Source organism: Martes martes (genome assembly GCF_963455335.1).
Source record: "Martes martes genome assembly, chromosome: 1".
Taxonomy (NCBI): Eukaryota; Metazoa; Chordata; class Mammalia; order Carnivora; family Mustelidae; genus Martes; species Martes martes.
Genome location: NC_137888.1, coordinates 131,771,061 through 131,788,526, shown reverse-complemented (window position 1 = coordinate 131,788,526; position 17,466 = coordinate 131,771,061). Strand labels below are relative to the sequence as shown.

At 35.5% G+C, this 17,466-nt stretch overlaps 1 protein-coding gene across 1 annotated transcript; it reads left to right on the top strand.

Moving 5' to 3' along the window:
• Nucleotides 1-222: 222 nt before the first annotated feature.
• Nucleotides 223-17,243, top strand: DAZL (deleted in azoospermia like; the record flags this gene model as incomplete). Its single annotated transcript, XM_080807903.1, has 13 exons — nt 223-230; nt 329-611; nt 717-1,133; nt 7,673-7,819; nt 8,090-8,181; nt 8,932-8,983; nt 9,408-9,471; nt 9,562-9,701; nt 11,102-11,173; nt 11,933-11,983; nt 13,205-13,318; nt 14,403-14,501; nt 17,190-17,243. The coding sequence occupies 13 exons, from the start codon at nt 223-225 to the stop codon at nt 17,241-17,243; spliced, it is 1,593 nt and encodes a 530-aa protein (XP_080664029.1).
• Nucleotides 17,244-17,466: the final 223 nt, after the last annotated feature.

Here is a 17,466-nt window from a genome sequence, read left to right as displayed (position 1 = left end):
CCTGGCTGTAGTCACTCAATACCATCAAAACATTTCTTGGAACTGGTGAACGCCCCGAACACCAACCAAATTGGCCTGCCCTGTTTTTCAATCCAACTCCATCTACTTCAAACTTGGCAGAAAAGTGCCCAAGCTTCTGGACTTTTGGGGTCTCCTTCCATGTTTTTATAAGCTCGGTTCTATTTTCTCTTTCTGTAGGCATTTAACTGATTTTGGGGGGCGATGATAGGGTAATCGTGATCGGGCTAATCCTACACATTCAGGGCGCCATTTTGAAATTAGAGCCTAGACGCATTAAAAATTTTTTAATTTTAACATATATTTAAAGATGCATATTCATTTCAAGTGCGCCTCAAAGGCATTTTCAGGGTGACACCTGTGTCGAAGGGGGCGAGGGAAGGTCTGTCAGTCTGTCTCATGTCGGTACTTCCCTGGCTGCGGAGAGCCGGCCCGCGCGCACCCCCTGCACACCCCCGATCAGGGAGCCGGCATCCCCCCCAAAGCCCCCCCGCAGGGGGCGGGGGGCTGCCACCCATTGGCTGAGGCGTCTACCACGAGCCCCCGTACCCGGCGCAGGAGCCACCTCCGGGAGCCCCGCAGGCCACGCCTCAGTTCGCCTGCGCCCCTCAGCCTCGCCACTCAGCTCTTAGGGCTCCTCGGCCTCACCGCTCGCCTTTGATTTTCCTCAGTCCTCTGACTTTTATCCCTTTGCCCAGTGGAAGCCGGGCAGTGCCACGAGAAGACCCAACAGCAGCCCCAAGAGTGGTGCCAGAAGCGCAGCCTCCGCTCCTCCTCGAGCCTCACCAGAGGGAACTGCTAGCTGCCGCCATCATGGTGAGCTGAGGAGAAGGCCTAAAGGGCCCACGCCGGGTTGGGTCCTCCCAGGTGGCGGAAACTCGGCTTTTCTAGCGCAGCGCGGGAGAGGGGCTGAAAGCGGGGTCACCCCCTTCCCTTCCTGGGTGCACCACGGACAAGGCCTGAGAGAGGAGGTCGAGGCAGCCCAGAGGGGTGGAGGAGGGGCGGCATGCCCGTGGGTGTTGCGGTGGGTGGAGGCCCTGAGGGCTCGCTGTCCCGCCCGCTACCTGCCGACCACGTGCAGGGTCGCGGCCTTCACGCCGCCCCACCTGTGGGTTGTGAGGGAGGCCCTTGGAGTGGGCCTCGGGGACTCAGCGGGGCGGGGCGGGGGCACCGCGCGCCCGCCCCACCCCCACCCTGCAGGCCTCCCTTCCCGCGCTTACCCTGTGAGGAGGAGGCAGCGCGTCGCCGCGAGATGGCGTCGGGCTGCCGCCTACCAAATGCTCGCTGGCACCGACTCTCTGAGGGAGTCGCCTTTTGACTTAGAGCGCTGGAGTTTCCTCGGCTAAGGGTTCCTTCCTGGCCGGTGGGTAGGGTGGGGGTGGGATGGGTGGGCGTATTGGGAGCGGTGCGCTCCTGCGGGAATTGGGCGGCGGGCGGGACTGGAGAGCCTCGGTGGCGACCCCTTGTCCCTGACTTGGCGCTGGGGGCTCCCTCGTGCGGCAACTAGGGGCGGAAAGCTCGCCGACGCCATCGTGTGCGCACGAGGTCGGCCCCGCCTGTGCTTCTCCCGGACCGCGGCCCTGAGCAGTTGACAAGTTTTGTGCTTAGAAAGGACCCTTTTTCCCTCCAGATAAACCCAAGAATTTCGACATAACGTACCTACAGTAATACTACTTCTTTGGGTGTATGTTTATGTTGAGTTTGGGTAAATGTAGAGTTGATTCACCGCAAGATGCTACACTTTTAACCAGCCTTACCTCACAGATGTATTATACACTGTGTGGATTTATAGTATGATCGTTGGTCTCCAATTTTCGAGCTACAGGGAGGAAATTTATGTAGTTTATATTCCTATATAGAAGTACTAAAATGAAAATGTATAATTATACGTATAATTCTGTAGTGATTATTTGTATTACGTTGTTATCCATGTTACTAATTACTTAATAACCACTGAGTTACTATAAAAAAAATTCCAGTATTTTTTTCACTATATTTTTAGAGGAAAAGTGGGAGATGCTAATAGCTTTTTTTTTTTTTCTGATTATAACAGTAGCATATTAACTCATTTGAAAGTAATCAGTGTAAGAAAATATTGTCCCAACACCTCTAACCACTAGTCAGGTTTTGCTGTATGAATGCCCTTCCAGATTGTTTTTATGCATGTATTGCATTCAGATAGGTGAACTTTAATTTCTAGAATTTATACCATGTCACATAATACTTTTATTTTATATCCTCTATTCTTCACCTAATATAGTGGACCTTATTTCAAAGATAAAATGATTTCAAATATGTAATGTTAAGACTATAAGATTATATCATTTATTTTTATCAAATTCCCTTATAATGAATACTTTTTCTGTTTAAAAAACAATACTGTAGTAAGTATATTTGTGCAAACATTTTGGCGTGCCTATTCCATTAGTTCCTTGAAATTAATTGCCAGGAGTGGAAACAACTGGCTGAAAGGCTGATGCCCATTTTAAAACAATTTTAAATTATAGTATGTCCTTCCAAGTTACTCTTAATGGAACTAGGTCCCAATGTGTGTTCCCACTGTATGTAGAGTGATCTCTTCTTCACACACTTTCCAATGAGAGTTGTTATAGTTTTTTAATTGCCAAAGTAATAGCTGGAAAATATGTTTTAAGGTGTTTTTTTTCTTTTAGATAAGTTGAAGTCATTTTAGTTTTCAAAATTTCTTTCTCATAAATTCTTAATGCACCTATTTGGATGTTTATCTTTTTTAAAGGATTTTTAAGAACTCTTATTAATTCTTTGTAATTTACAGTGGTGGTACAGAGTTGCCTTTATTTCCAAATTATAGTGGAAGTGGCGGATTCATTTTAAGTCCCATGTTAGCTTAAAATTGCATCAACGGAGAAGATTCTTCCCTCTTATTTAGGTTTTTAAAAATTAAAAAATGAAAAAAAAATTAAAAATGAATGCTGTAGTTTTTAAAATGTTTTTTCATTGGTGAGTTACAGTAGTAGCTTTCCTAAGAGTGAACCATCCTTGAATTTTCAATATTAGAGATTGAGGTGGACCATTTTGATAAGGTTTTGTTATTGAGGTGTTAGTTTTATAAAATGGTTTGAGTAATTCTCTTTTCCTGTCTTTTCTCTGGAATTTTTTTTTCAGTTAAAGTGACTGATATTTTTTAAAGTTTATTTATTTAAGTGATCTCTGTACCCAAGGAGCTGAAACTTACAACCCTGAGATCAAGGGTCAGACACTCTACCAACTAGGCACCCTTGAATTTTCTTTCTCCTACCCTCTGTCTTCTGTCTACCATTGTTCCTGTCTTGGTGCCCTGCACATGCACAAATAGTCGGTTTCTTTACAGTCTGAAAAAACTTCCAGTGAAACTGAGCTAAGAATCAAGTATTCTTTCCTTTCTTTAAATTGTTTTTTAAAATTGACATTTTTCTGGAAAGTTGACTATTTCATCAAGATTTCCAAATTTACTTCCAGAGAGTTTTTACATAGCATTATCTTACAATCTGTGGTTATAGCACCTTTTTCAAGAAAAATGTATATTTATGCTTTCTTGCATGTTTTCTTGCTGGTTTGATTTATTGTTTGGATTTCCCCCCCAGGAGTTCACTCTTAGATTAACTTAGGAGGTCTAATTCTTATTTTCATTTCCTATTGCCTTTTAGCTTTTCTCTTTATTAGATGGTACTTTTACGGATAGAATTTTGATGACTACAAATTAGACCTTTTTTTGTAGTCAGTTTTAGATTTCATTTTGCTTGCATGTAGATATAATAGTTGAATGAAATAATGTTAGCTGACAGCCCAGGAGGTTTAGTAATGATACAGCTTTTTTCCGGCTTTTAGTTAACTTTGGCATTTTGGTATCCAAGTAGAACAGTGAATATATTACTGTAAATAGCAGTGATGAGTATTGTGTATATGATGGCCTCCAAGTTCTGCCCTATTTAATATCCTAGCATTACTCATCTCAAAACCCACCAACTCACTTGAAGATATAATTAAGAAAAATAATTACTTATTATGTTAAATTTGCTTTAAATTTATTTTCTGTATATTATTGATGGTTAAGGTGAATACTTTTAACACCAAACTTTTTGCTTTAGCCTAAGCATTTATTTGTGGAGTGTTTTTAGCAATAGTTTAAAAGTATTAAAAGTTGTTTATTGGTTGTGGATGTTGTATATATAAATTGTATATTAATTGTATGTATAAGTTATAATTATGTATAAATATACACACGGTAGAAATTTAAAAATTCCTTAAAAATCAGTCTTGGTAAAAATGGAATACTTTGCTTACTTTGTTAGCTTTGAGTGCCCCCTGCTGGCTGAGGACTAAGACAGGCTAGTGCCTTAAGATGTTAAAACACTAGTAAAATGATTTGATGAATATTACATTTAATTTCTCAGTTAACCAAACTGAATTTGAATAAAGCAGTCCCAAACCAAACGTCCTATAATATACAATGGACTTCCCCCCCAAATTATTGTTTAGTGTCTCAAATATCCATTTTACTTCTATAAATAGAATATGAGAATCAGAACTTTGCTTTTCAATTCTGTACACACTATCACAGAGTTTCTCAGCCATGACTCTATTCACATTTTGGGACAGGTAATTTCTTGCTGTGGGAAGCTGCTTTTGCATTATAGGTTGTTTACTGTATTCTTGGCCTCTACTACCAGATATAAGGAGTACCCCTTAGCTGTAACAATCAAAAATGTCCCTGGACCACAAAATCTCCCCTAGTTGAGAAATAATACATTATCATAACTGTGTATAATCTGGCACAGATTTCTGGCCTGATACTATACGCCTCCAAATTAAAATATATTAATCCATTGTCGTTCATGGATAGATAATACTAAATAGTTTGTCAAATAGAAAGCTATCCAAAGTTCATCCACAGATGGAGGGGAAATTGAGGAGAAAAGAAAGTCTATAAAAATTTCAGAACCACTGTTTTATTTGTTTTGACTTCCGAAGGGGCTAACTGAAAAGGATTGGTAAGTTGTTTATAGTGGAGGGAAATCTAGTTAAGTTTCAATGGTTCAAGACATGTGGCTTATGTAATACAGTCCCACGTAGAAAAAACTAAAAACAAAAAATGAAAAAACTTTAGCAACAGGTTTTTATACTACTACATTGTCATGAAATATTACTATAGTAGAGTTACAGGAAAGAATTAGGAAGTACCCAAATAGAAACACATAAAAGTACTCAGTAAGTACAGTTGACTCTTGAATAATATAGGGGTTAGGAATACTGACTCACCCTCCCTCCACACAAACTCAAAATTGGCATGTAAATTTTGACTCCCCAAAACTTAATTACTAGTAGCCTACTGTTGATTGGAAGCCTTACTGATAACACAAACCATTGATAAACACAATTTGCATGTTATATGGATTATATTCTATATTTTTACAATAAAATAAGCTAGAGAAAAATATTTAGAAAATTATAAGGAAGAGAAAAATGGATTTACAGTACTGTACTGTTTTTTAATCTGTGACTAAATGAGCTTGACATTCAAATCCATGTTTTCAAGGGTTAATTGTATGTGCACAGATTAATAGAGAAAAACCCAAACACATTTGGTGATGGGACAGTTCAGATTTCATCTCTAAGTAGTATAACAATTTGTAGAATCTTAAATTTATCAGTAACTTCAGAAATCTAACAAAATAAGAATTCTAATTCAAAAAAATACTCTAGTATTGTTACTAATTTCTGTAAAAATCACTGTGCTCCCCTTTTAAAAAATATGTATCCATTTTTTTTACTTTGTTTTTCTCCATAAGAGGAAATATAATAGGTTTCTCTCTTTTGTAGTCTTTTGTATTTCCCTCTTAAAATCAGTAGGCACTTCATAAATGAACTTCAAATAAGTGGATATACCATAAACTAGTTCCTTGAAGTTCCAGTTGAAATTCGTTGTTAATTAATAAAACATCACAAAATAAGTAAATAGTAAAACTAGGAGAGAAACTTTTTATCCTCTTGAAAATAAATTCAAATAACAGGACACTAACTTATATTGGCATACCACATTACACTTTACAAAATGAATTTGTAGATGTTATCTTACTTCCATCTCAAAGCAGTTTTCCCAGATATAAACAGCTGCCAAAAAAGTGGCTTATAACTTGGTAAGGCAAATGAACCTTGATCCCCTGACTAAATCAATTTTTGTTTCACTATGCTATACTACTTTTCCAACATATATATTACCAGTAAATTTTGCTTCAGAAAAATTTATATTAATATTAGTATGGAAAGACTAAAGACAGAGGTCTGAATTAGAATCCAGAAAAATAATGAGTTTCATGTGTAGGTCTCTTTAACTGAAAATAAAGATAGTATCATTTTTTCTATTAGCCCACTGTGAAAATTAGAATTATCAGTGGGACTTAACTTGGTATTATTGAAGAAGAAAAATGTTATTTCAAAAGATGCTTTGAAAACCCTAGTAATAGAGGAAAAAATTGTAAGCCTTTTTCAGCAGGAGCTATGATATGTGAGCAAATAATGTTTTCATTTCTAAAGTAAATGCATACTAACACATGGAGTAGTTAATTATAAAATCCATGTTAATTTTGGTGACTAGAAAGAGGAGGGAAAACAAATCAGTTTAAATCTTTGATGTGTATTTTTTTTTTTTTAAGATTTTATTTGTTTATTTGACAGAAAGAGATCACAAGTAGGCAGAGAGGCAGGCAGAGAGACAGAGGGGGAAGCAGGCTCCCTGTGGAGCAGAGAGCCTGATTTGGGGCTCGATCCCAGGACCCTGGGATCATGACCTGAGCCGAAGGCAGAGGCTTTAACCCACTGAGCCACCGAGGTGACCCTTTGATGTGTACTTTTGATGTAGATTTTTGAAAAGTTCCTTTATATTTTTCAAAGATTTCCCGTGTTTTTTAATAAGGCGCTTAGTAAAGGGAAAGTTTGTTTACTGGCATACAACAGGATGACTTTAAGAGCTATTTTTACAAATCTGAACTTTCCAGTTCACAAACTCAGTATAAAGTCAGTATTCTACTCTATGTAAGAGATGATGAGCAACACGGGTTTTAAGAGGGTCCTATAGGGGCACCTGGGGGGCTCAGTGCGTTAAAGCCTCTGTCTTCGGCTCAGGTCATGATCCCAGGGTCCTGGGATCGAGCCCCACGTCAGGCTCTCTGCTCGGCGATGAGCCTGCTTCCCCCTCTCTCTCTGCCTACTTGTGATCTCTGTCAAATAAATAAAAAATCTTTAAAAAAAGTTAAAAAGAGAGGGTTCTATATTCTTTTGTTAAAATTTCATGCTAATTTAGTTTAGTTTAGTTTACTTCAGTTTAGTTTTAGAGTGGGGTGGGGTTCAGGAGAAGGAGAGGGAGAGAGAATCTTAAGCAGACTTCGCACCCAGCAAGGAGCCGACATGGGGTTGGATCTCATGACTGTGAGATCATGATCTTAACTGATGAAGCAACACAGGTGCCCTTAGTCTGATTATTTTTAATCCTAAACCTAAACTGAGCTGTATTGCTGGTGAATTTACTGTGAAAGTAATTTTTATGAAAATATTTTGTATTTTAAATACAAAGATTTTATTTCATATATATGGTTTTTGCCTGGATGTCTAATGATGATATCTGCTTTCCAAATTACAGTCTGCTGCAAATCCTGAGACTCCAAACGCAACCATCTCCAGAGAGGCCAGCACTCAGTCCTCATCAGCTACAACCAGCCAAGGCTATGTTTTACCAGAAGGCAAAATCATGCCAAACACCGTTTTTGTTGGTGGAATTGATGTTAGGGTATTGTATATTTCATTTATTTAAAAAAAATATTTAGTGAATAAGGGGGTTGGGGTCCTGTTGTAAACATAGGGTTTTTTTGGAATTTCTTTCAGGTTTGGAATTGGTTTTATGTTTAACGTAGAGACTAAAACTATCATTGACAAAGATCTACAGGTGGTTTGGGGATACTTGGGGGAGATATTTCCACATCTTCAAATCTTCTTTATAGTATACTTAAAAACTTTGAATGTTGAGTTTTTACTCTTGAAGTCAAATTCTTCTCTATAGATGGATGAAACCGAAATTAGAAGTTTCTTTGCTAGATATGGTTCAGTAAAAGAAGTGAAGATAATCACGGATCGTACTGGTGTGTCCAAAGGGTAAGTACAACATGTTCAGTGTGAAAATAAAAAATTAGAAAAATTCAAAATTTGTGTTCTTACACTTGTATAAATCTGTTGCTTTGTTCCTTTCTTTCATATAAAGGGTAAGTTTGTTGTCAGCTCTTCTATTTGTCATTTTCACAGTGTTTATAAGTAAATATTTTCCATCATTTATTTTATTTAAGTGGATTAATCAGTTTTATCCAAGAGCTATTTTCTTTTCTCTTTTTTATTTTTTAAAGATTTTTATTTATTTATTTGACAGAGAGATCACAAGTAGGCAGAGAGGCAGGCAGAAGAGAGAGGAGGAAGCAGGCTCCCTGCTGAGCAAAGAGCCCAATGCAGGACTTGATCCTAGGACCCTGGGATCATGACCTCAGCCAAAGGCAGAGGCTTTAACCCACTGAGCCACCCAGGTGCCCCACAAGAGTTATTTTCTTCATGTATTAAACAATATTTTAAATTTTAACCATCTTGCCTTAGATAATAAATTCAGGTTCATAGATAGGAATTTTCTGTTAACAAATGATGTCTTACACTACATTAATCTTTACACATTTTGACATAGATCGGGGAAGAAAACAAAAAACAGTAATAGACGATTGATCATGTACATCTAACAAATATTTATCTCAGCACATTCTTCATTTTTTATCATTATCATTTCTTTCAATCATTTCATGGAATATTAGAAGTTTTGTACTATTATGCTGGTGATTTTTACACATTATTTATCTGTGTTTTTAGCTATGGATTTGTTTCATTTTATAATGATGTGGATGTGCAGAAGATAGTAGAAGTAAGTAATCTTATCCAAAATCTCTTAATTAGCTTAAGGATGCAATGCTTAGTGTTGTTTGAGTCCTGAATATGTATAGCCTTGTATAAAATATAGAAATAACTTCCTGTTTGAAATCCAAACCTGGAGTAATCTTATGTAACTTGTCAGACCTGTTTATTTGTAATTGGACATCTGGCTTCATGAACTAGAGACAGGAAAGGTTTCAGACAGAGTGTAAAATTTTTTGATCAGATTCCAAGACTCTTTTCAACACTTGAGTGGTGAGATGTTAAGGTAGTTTCATGCTGATAAATTTTGATTGAGTATGTTGTTAGTATTGATCTTCTCTGAGGGTATAGATTTTAGAAGACCTGGGGTGTTTACCAAAGTCTTGAAAGTAGAGACTTTGAAAATTGATTTTAGCTTTGTTGTTTATTTTCAGTCACAGATAAATTTCCATGGTAAAAAGCTGAAACTGGGACCTGCAATCAGGAAACAAAATTTATGTAAGTAAAGAGGAGAGTTATTCTTTTTGACATGTATAACTTTTCAGAAAACTAAAAGTGGACTTTATTTTCATTTTATTCTTTAAAAAGGTGCTTATCATGTGCAGCCTCGTCCTTTGGTTTTTAATCCTCCTCCTCCACCACAGTTTCAGAGTGTATGGAGTAATCCAAACACTGAAACTTATATGCAGCCTCCAACCATGATGAATCCTATAACTCAGTATGTTCAGGTAAGAATTACCTATATTCTTCCTTTATTTTTTAATGGTTTTGGAGATTTCATTTATGGGGCCACCTTAAAAATAAGCCAGTCTCACATTTTACTCTCTGAAATGAGAAATGGTGGAATTTCCATAATAAGTGATATTACTCTCTGAATACTTTGAGTGATGGGAAGGAAATCTGTTACTTTTGTTAGAAATCTTTTGTTCTTAGTTTTGTTTCTTATACCAAGCTAAAATCCGCTGCTATATAGTTTGTAAACCTTTATCTAAGAACTGACCTCTGTAGCTACAAAAACATACTCATCTGTTTTTCCCTGCCATGTGGTAACTCCTAAAATATTTGAAGGCAGCTTTTCTTACATGTTTGCCTGGTTTATTCTCTAAGTTTGGCAGTTCTAGTTATTCTTTATTTGCAGTGATTTTCAGATGCCTTCTCATACAGATTCCTGGCTTCTGGATGTGTTCTGGTTCTAGAATGGGGAAAGGTTTCTAAAGACAACTGTATTTGTAAATTCTGTGAGTTTCTGGTATATAATTTGTTTGGTCCTGGTTTCTTTAATGTTTGTAATGGGCTTTGGAATACATATTATCTCCTATTGATGATGAGTAACAGTGGTTTTTTTTCTTTATTTCTTCAGTTTAAAAAACTTTTATTTGCAGGGAAAGAGAAATAGTAGTGAAGTAGTTCTGTAGTGTCTCTCATTTGTTTACATTTTCCACCTGTCTGAAATGTAGGGTATATATTTGTTATTTTTCTTGCTCTAAACATGGTTAGAAGAAAACCCCTACTTGTTCCTAATACTTACTGTGAAGTATTACTTATTTGGGTCTATTCATGTATATATTACATAGACGATTTCAATCAGTAAATATTGAAGGGTGTAAGACACTCTATTAGGGTTTTTTTTCCCCTTCAGTTTTAGGTTAAGTATGGTCTTTACCTTTTAGAAATGAAATACAGAGCCATTGAGTATGTAGGAGGACTACACATTGGCTACACATTACCCAAAAGGAATACAAAATTTCTTGAAAATGTTTTAACAAAGAAATAACAGGTGTATTAATATAACTTTAACATGGAAGTCTATTCTAACAGAAACTTTATCACCAGTGTAAGAAAGACACTTCTTAGTGGAGGTAAATATACATACAAGTAAGATAAACATAGATGGGTAAAGTCAGTCATTTCCCTCAGTTATCTCTTCCTCCTCCCCAACCAAAAGACTTAACATTTGACAAAGAATTTTTCTTCATGAAGCCAATCACTCCAATAGAATTCTGCATTTGTCTATAGAAAAATAAGATTTCTTTGTTTTCATACTTGGGTTGTATTGGGAATAATACTTCTTTTAAATTTTTAATAATTTTGTTTGTTAATGCAGTCTTTCTATAAACTTTATTCTCAGGCCTATCCTCCTTATCCAAGTTCACCTGTTCAGGTCATCACTGGATATCAGCTGCCTGTATATAATTATCAGGTAATTTAAGAGGGAACAACATGATTTACTTTGGAATACTATTGAGACCATTATTCATATAAGTTTCTGTAACAGTTTGTCTAGTTGAGTATGCTTAAAATAAGGTAAAAAGTTAGAATTAGTCTAGAATTAGGACCTCTAGTTATTTACAAAACATGGAATGTATTTTAACAGGAATATACTTAGCACAAAGTTTTCTCTTGTATTGTCTTAGAATATTTGCTGTCCTCTTCTGTATTTCAATATACATTCTTCCATCCTTGTTGTCAAATAGCTGAAATGTCCTGACTGACTTTTACAAGTTCTTCTAGTGGGATTGGTCAAAATAAAATGATTACTTAATTCTTAGAGTATTGGATTTCAATTATATTTGGTAGTGTTTATTTTAGCTGACTACTACAAGGGAGTAGGTCTCTGAATTTCTACCATAGATACGGCCATATCTGTGACCCATGACCATTATCTATGGTCATAAATTCAAAGCTTTTTTTTTTTATTTTTTTCTGAAAGCCAACACAGAAAATTGAAAAAAACTTAGAGTTTATATATGAAAGTACAAACCCTCAGGTATTAGAAACATAAAGTACTTTTTTCTTCCATTATGTTTCTGTTACTACAAGTTTAAGAATCCAGCTTGATAAATACCTCAACATTGTCTATCTTTCACATTCGTGAAAATTTATAGGAATGGTTAACTAACTGTTACTGCCTCTCTCTCTCTCTCTCTCTTTCTCTCTCTCTCTCTTTTTTTTTTTTAAGATGCCACCACAGTGGCCTGCTGGAGAACAAAGGAGTTATGTTATACCCCCGGTAAGGTGAATTAGCCAAACATATACTTTCTTTAATTTTGTATTATTTATTTACTTATTTATTTTTGGAGAGGGAGAGAGAGTGGAGGGGAAGAGGGAGAAGGATAGAGAAATTTAAGCAGGCTCTACGCCCAGTGCAGAGCCAGATGTGGGCCTCAATCTCACAACCCCGGGATCATGACCTGAGCCAAAATGAAGAATCAGACACTTAATGGACTGAGGCACACAGCCACCCCTTTCTTTTCTTTATTTTAAAATCTTTTCTTATTTTAAGTGTTAAATGTTTCTTGGCCTTTTGCCATCTCATGTATGCCTGGGCATAATTATTTTTTTTTTTTTTAAGATTTTATTTGTTTTTTTGACAGACAGAGATCACAGGTAGACAGAGAGGCAGGCAGAGAGAAGGAAGCAGGCTCCCTGCTGAGCAGAGAGCCCGATATGGGGCTCGATCCCAGGACCCTGGGATCATGACCTGAGCCGAAGGCAGAGGCTTTAACCCACTGAGCCACCCAGGTGCCCATGGGCATACTTATTTTTAAATTCCCTATCACATGTGTTTTTTATTGATCTCTCGTCAACGCCAAGTATATTCTTCCATGCAAGAAACTGCTTTTTGTTTCTCAGATTGTAATTACATTAAGACAATGGCTGCTCTGCATACAACAGGTGCTAAATTGTATATAATCCAAGGAAGATAGTATTAATACCTATGCTAATTCCAATTCAATGAATTTAGAATTAGTATTGAAACTGTCTCTAGTTTTCTACCCGTAAAAACATCTGTTGAAGAAAAGCATATATTTCACTGTTAATACTGTTATATGAGAAATAAAAGAGGCTGTTAGCTCTGAAACACTTGAGCCTTTACCTTTTTTTTTTTTCCCCCGAGCCTTTGCCTTTTATCAGAATTGGACCTTTGAATAATATAACATGAGTTAAAATTCTCAGGCACTGGTAAATTCTCATTCTATTACTACATGTTGGAGTGTCTTTTTCTTAGAGCCCTTCTAATCTAATTTTGTTGAAGCTTAGAAGACTTTTCAAATAAAAGACTATCTTAGTGCATTTCAGCTATTCAATTTAAAAGTTTCTGAAATAATAAAAAAATGACAACACAGCCCACATTTAAATGCTAAATATAAGCTCACCTAATTTGAAGAATAAATTGTTTAGAAACGTATCTAATGTACATCTCTTTAATTATACTTTTATTGTAATTTAGGCTTACACTGCTGTTAACTACCACTGTAATGAAGTTGATCCAGGAGCTGAAGTTTTGCAAAGTGAATGTTCAGTTCATGAAGCGACTCCATCCTCAGGAAATGGCCCACAAAAGGCAAACATCTAATTTTGTTTATTGATATTTATATTTTTCACAATTATTTTTTGAAGTTTTAATAATGGCCCTTTGAGATGTAAGCATCTTTTTTCAAATTTAAGTATGGAAGCCAAAAATTACAGAGCTTAAGTAACTGACTAATAATTTGGCAGTTTTTATAAAAGTAGATGAAATTTCAGGTACCTCCAAGCTTTCAGTGTTTACACATAGTTTCTGATATAGTAGATCTTTTCTCTCTTATATTTTCATAGTTTTTAAAATCATACTTAAATAACTATTAGCGTAATTGGTAGAATGCAGAAAACAGGTAGTTTTCCTCAAGAATCCTCTCTTCAAAAGAGAGATTAGTATGAATTATACCTACCTTTTCCCCCATTTAAACATTTACTTAGCTGAATAGTAATATATAATTATTTATTGTATTCTCTCCATAACATTATATATGGTAGCAGCTCTCAAGAGTGGTGGAGTCACTGGTTATAATTGAAATACTGAAATAGGTGGAGTTGCTTCTTTTTTAATCATTAGAACAAACTACTAACAGTGCTCTCATCAGTGCTCCTATGTTTCTCTTGAGTGGGTGGGAATGTGGAAGTAGTTGATGTGATAGGAATGTATATAATAACATTGAAGGTTTCCCATTGGATTGTGTGAAATTTGTCCTTGTGTTCCTCAATGGAAGAAGATGTTGAGAACTACTCAACTATAGAGTAAAAAAAAATGCCTTGATTTGAGTGATGAATAGTTAAAATTATCAGGTTTTATCCTGGATGTTTTTTCTTGGAATGTTGAAGTTCACTGTTTCTTACCTATCAGGAAAAATTAAAGAGCCTTGAGCAAATGTCTGAGGGTTTTACTAAATTGAGCTTTACAACTAGTACTCTTAAGATTCTAAAAATTTTTTTATTTGATAAAAAGTTACATATTGACATGAATTACATGAAAATGTAGTATATTATGAATTACATAGTATTTTATAGATTACATAAGAATTCTTCAGAAAGAAGCACATGTATTCATTCAGCTTTCTTTAAAAAGCTTGTTAAAGTGAGTAAAATACTGAAAATACGTCTCTTTTCAGAAATCTGTGGACAGAAGCATACAGACTGTGGTATCTTGTCTATTTAACCCCGAGAACAGACTGAGAAACTCTCTTGTTACTCAGGATGACTACTTCAAGGTATGAAAGAATACTATACAGGATAAAAAGCATATCTGTCAGCTATGAAGCATCTTTTTTTCTGTGGTATATATGTTTTGAGATTACAAAGAGCATTTAATTGAACTCTTGGATTTGACTGTAACTCAGAAAACCTCTGTGAGTGAGTTTTACCTGGCTATTTTATGCTGCTCAAACCTTGATATAGTGTAGTTTGTCCTTAGGGAAGAAACCTTAAGCAGAAGTTTATAATTGAAAAGGTTGTGAAAGAAGAGAGTTGAAAGAGAATATTGGCTTGACCAAATGGAAAAAGAGGAAATTTTAGATACACAAAGCAGAACATACCTCGGAGATACCTCAGGTTCAATTTCATACTGGTGCAGTGGGATAAATATGGAATAAAGTAAGTCAAATGAATTTTTTTGTTTCTCAGTACATATAAAAGTTATGTTCATACTGTACTGTGGTCTATGAAGTGTGCAATAGCACTATATCTAGAAAAAAGTATATATATCTTAATTAAAATATAGTTTATTGCTTTAAAAAATGCTGTCATCTGAGCTTTCAGTGAGTCAGAATCACTGACCCTAGATCACCATAACAAATAACAATAATAATAACGTGTGACATATTAAGAGAATTACTAAAATGTAACACACAAAGCGAACAAATGCTGTGGGAAAAATGGTGCCAGTAGACTTTCAGTTCACTCTAATGGGGGAGGAATATTGTGCAAAAGAAAGTTTTTTTTTTATAACAGGTTTATTGAGATATAGTATACTACCATACAGTAAACCCATTTAAAACAATTCCATTTTTTAGTGTATTCACAAAATTGTGCAGTCATGACCACAATCAGTTTTAGAATATTTTAATCTCCTCTTAAGCCATTAGCAGTCACTCTTTATTTTCCCCCAGTTCCTCTACCCTTAGGGAGTCACTAACGTGCTTTTTTTTTTTGGTAAAGATTTTCCTATTCTGGACATTTCATATAAATAGAATAATGCAATATGTGACATTTTGTGACTGGCTTCCTTCGCTTAGCATAATGCTTTTAAGGGTCATCAATGTTATAGTGTATATCAGTACTTCATCTCTTTTTATTTATGGATATACCACCCTTTGTGTATTTATTACTTAAGAGACAACTTGGGTTGTTTCCACTTTCTAACTCTGATGAAAAATGCTGTGAACATTCATGGACAAGTTATTCTGTGGACTTATACTTTTATTTCTCTTAGGTATATACCTGGGAATGAAATTGCTGACTAATAGTAACTATGTTTAACCTTTTGAGAAATTGCTAGAATTTTTCCGAAATGACTTACACCATTTTATATTCAAAGGGAAGTTTTTAACTATTGTTTTCTGTCTTAAAACGAGGAAAGGAGAATAGTTTTTTTTCTGCCTATGAATGGGCATAGGATGAAACTTAAAGCCTTTTTAAAGGATATACTAAGGACTTCCTACTTAATACAGAAGAAGAGCAGAGCCATAGCAGGATTAAGTTCTTGTCATCTTCACAATAGGAAGTAAAACACATTGATTTAAAATTTTGACATTTGTTCTCATTTCATTATACACAGACGGTATAATTTAAAAGGAAAGAACTAGGATTGTATGGCAGCCTACCTTGCCCAAAGTTCTGAAGGTTAAATAGGTAGTACTTAAATGATTTGTTGGCAAAGCAGAAAGTACTCTTTAAACTTGAGTTTTCACCTGGTATTAGGCAAAAACCTTACTTTGAATCTTCAGTTTTCTGTTCTTCTGCACTAGGAGTCAAAAGTTGGTAATCTAAAGTTGTCTGATATCTAGACCTCTTTTGATTGGCTAAATGTTGTTGTTGTTTTAATTGAATTTGAATGTCAAGGCAAGGTATATACTTTTGATGTTGTCTTTAAAATCTTTGCATCCTTCCTGACCTCTGAAGATAACTTGAGTTTGTGACCACTTTTCTGGGCTTTAACCTAAATAGGATATTATCCTGTTGACAGATTGCAGAATTTCCAGAAGCCACTCTTCTTTATATGACAACTGAATTTAATCTTAGGAAAAGGGCACAGTTAAGCTCTTAGAGGAAAGAAAATATCATTGTGTTAGTACTAGTTCATTCAGCTCCATTCCTTTTTATAAGGCCTTACTTCTAATATTTGCACATCTGCAGGCAACATAAAATGAAAGGAAATTTTATGTATATTTATTTATTTATCTCTTCATTTCCTGAAGAATGATATATCTTGATCACAGGTTAAGGGTATGCCTTTAAATATAGCAAAATTTTTGTTTTTTAATCTAAAAGCATAGCATTTCAGTTCGAAGTGGAGTGCCGTACTCAAGCTGTGATTTCTACCAGATGCACTCTGTTAGTAAAAACTTTTAAAAAATTACGTATGTTTTCCACCAGCTGTCTTTGGTGACATCACTGCCAAATCATTAAGAATCTTAATAAAATGACATTGACTCCCAAGTCCTCTGTTTCTGAGTTTACTGAGATTTCTTTTTAAATTGTTGAATAAAACTAGGTCATTGGTATATTTGTTGTCTTAAAGTTCAAGAAAGCTTCCCAGAAAGGATTGTTTTTCTCTTGTTATTTATAGTTTTTTTAAAACCCAGAATAAATGCTTTAAGTATTTTGCAACTATCTTAGGTCATAGTGATAATACAAAATTTCCAATGAAGTAAAAAAAGGACTGTTTCTGTTTTTTCTAGGATAAAAGAGTACATCACTTTAGAAGAAGTCGAGCAGTGCTTAAATCTGTTTGATCCTCTCTGCTAACTTTCTAGTCTCATGGGAAGTTGCTGGTTCTAAATATTAAGAAGAGACTGAAAGTTTTCACTATTATAGAAATTTAATTCTGAATTTTGATAACTCACACTCAGACTTTCTTATGTAAGTTGTGGTAGATTGCCTAGTTTTATTTTACATTGAAACTGTTCATTAGATGTTTATTTAGAAACTGGTTCTGTGTTCAATATATAGTTGAAA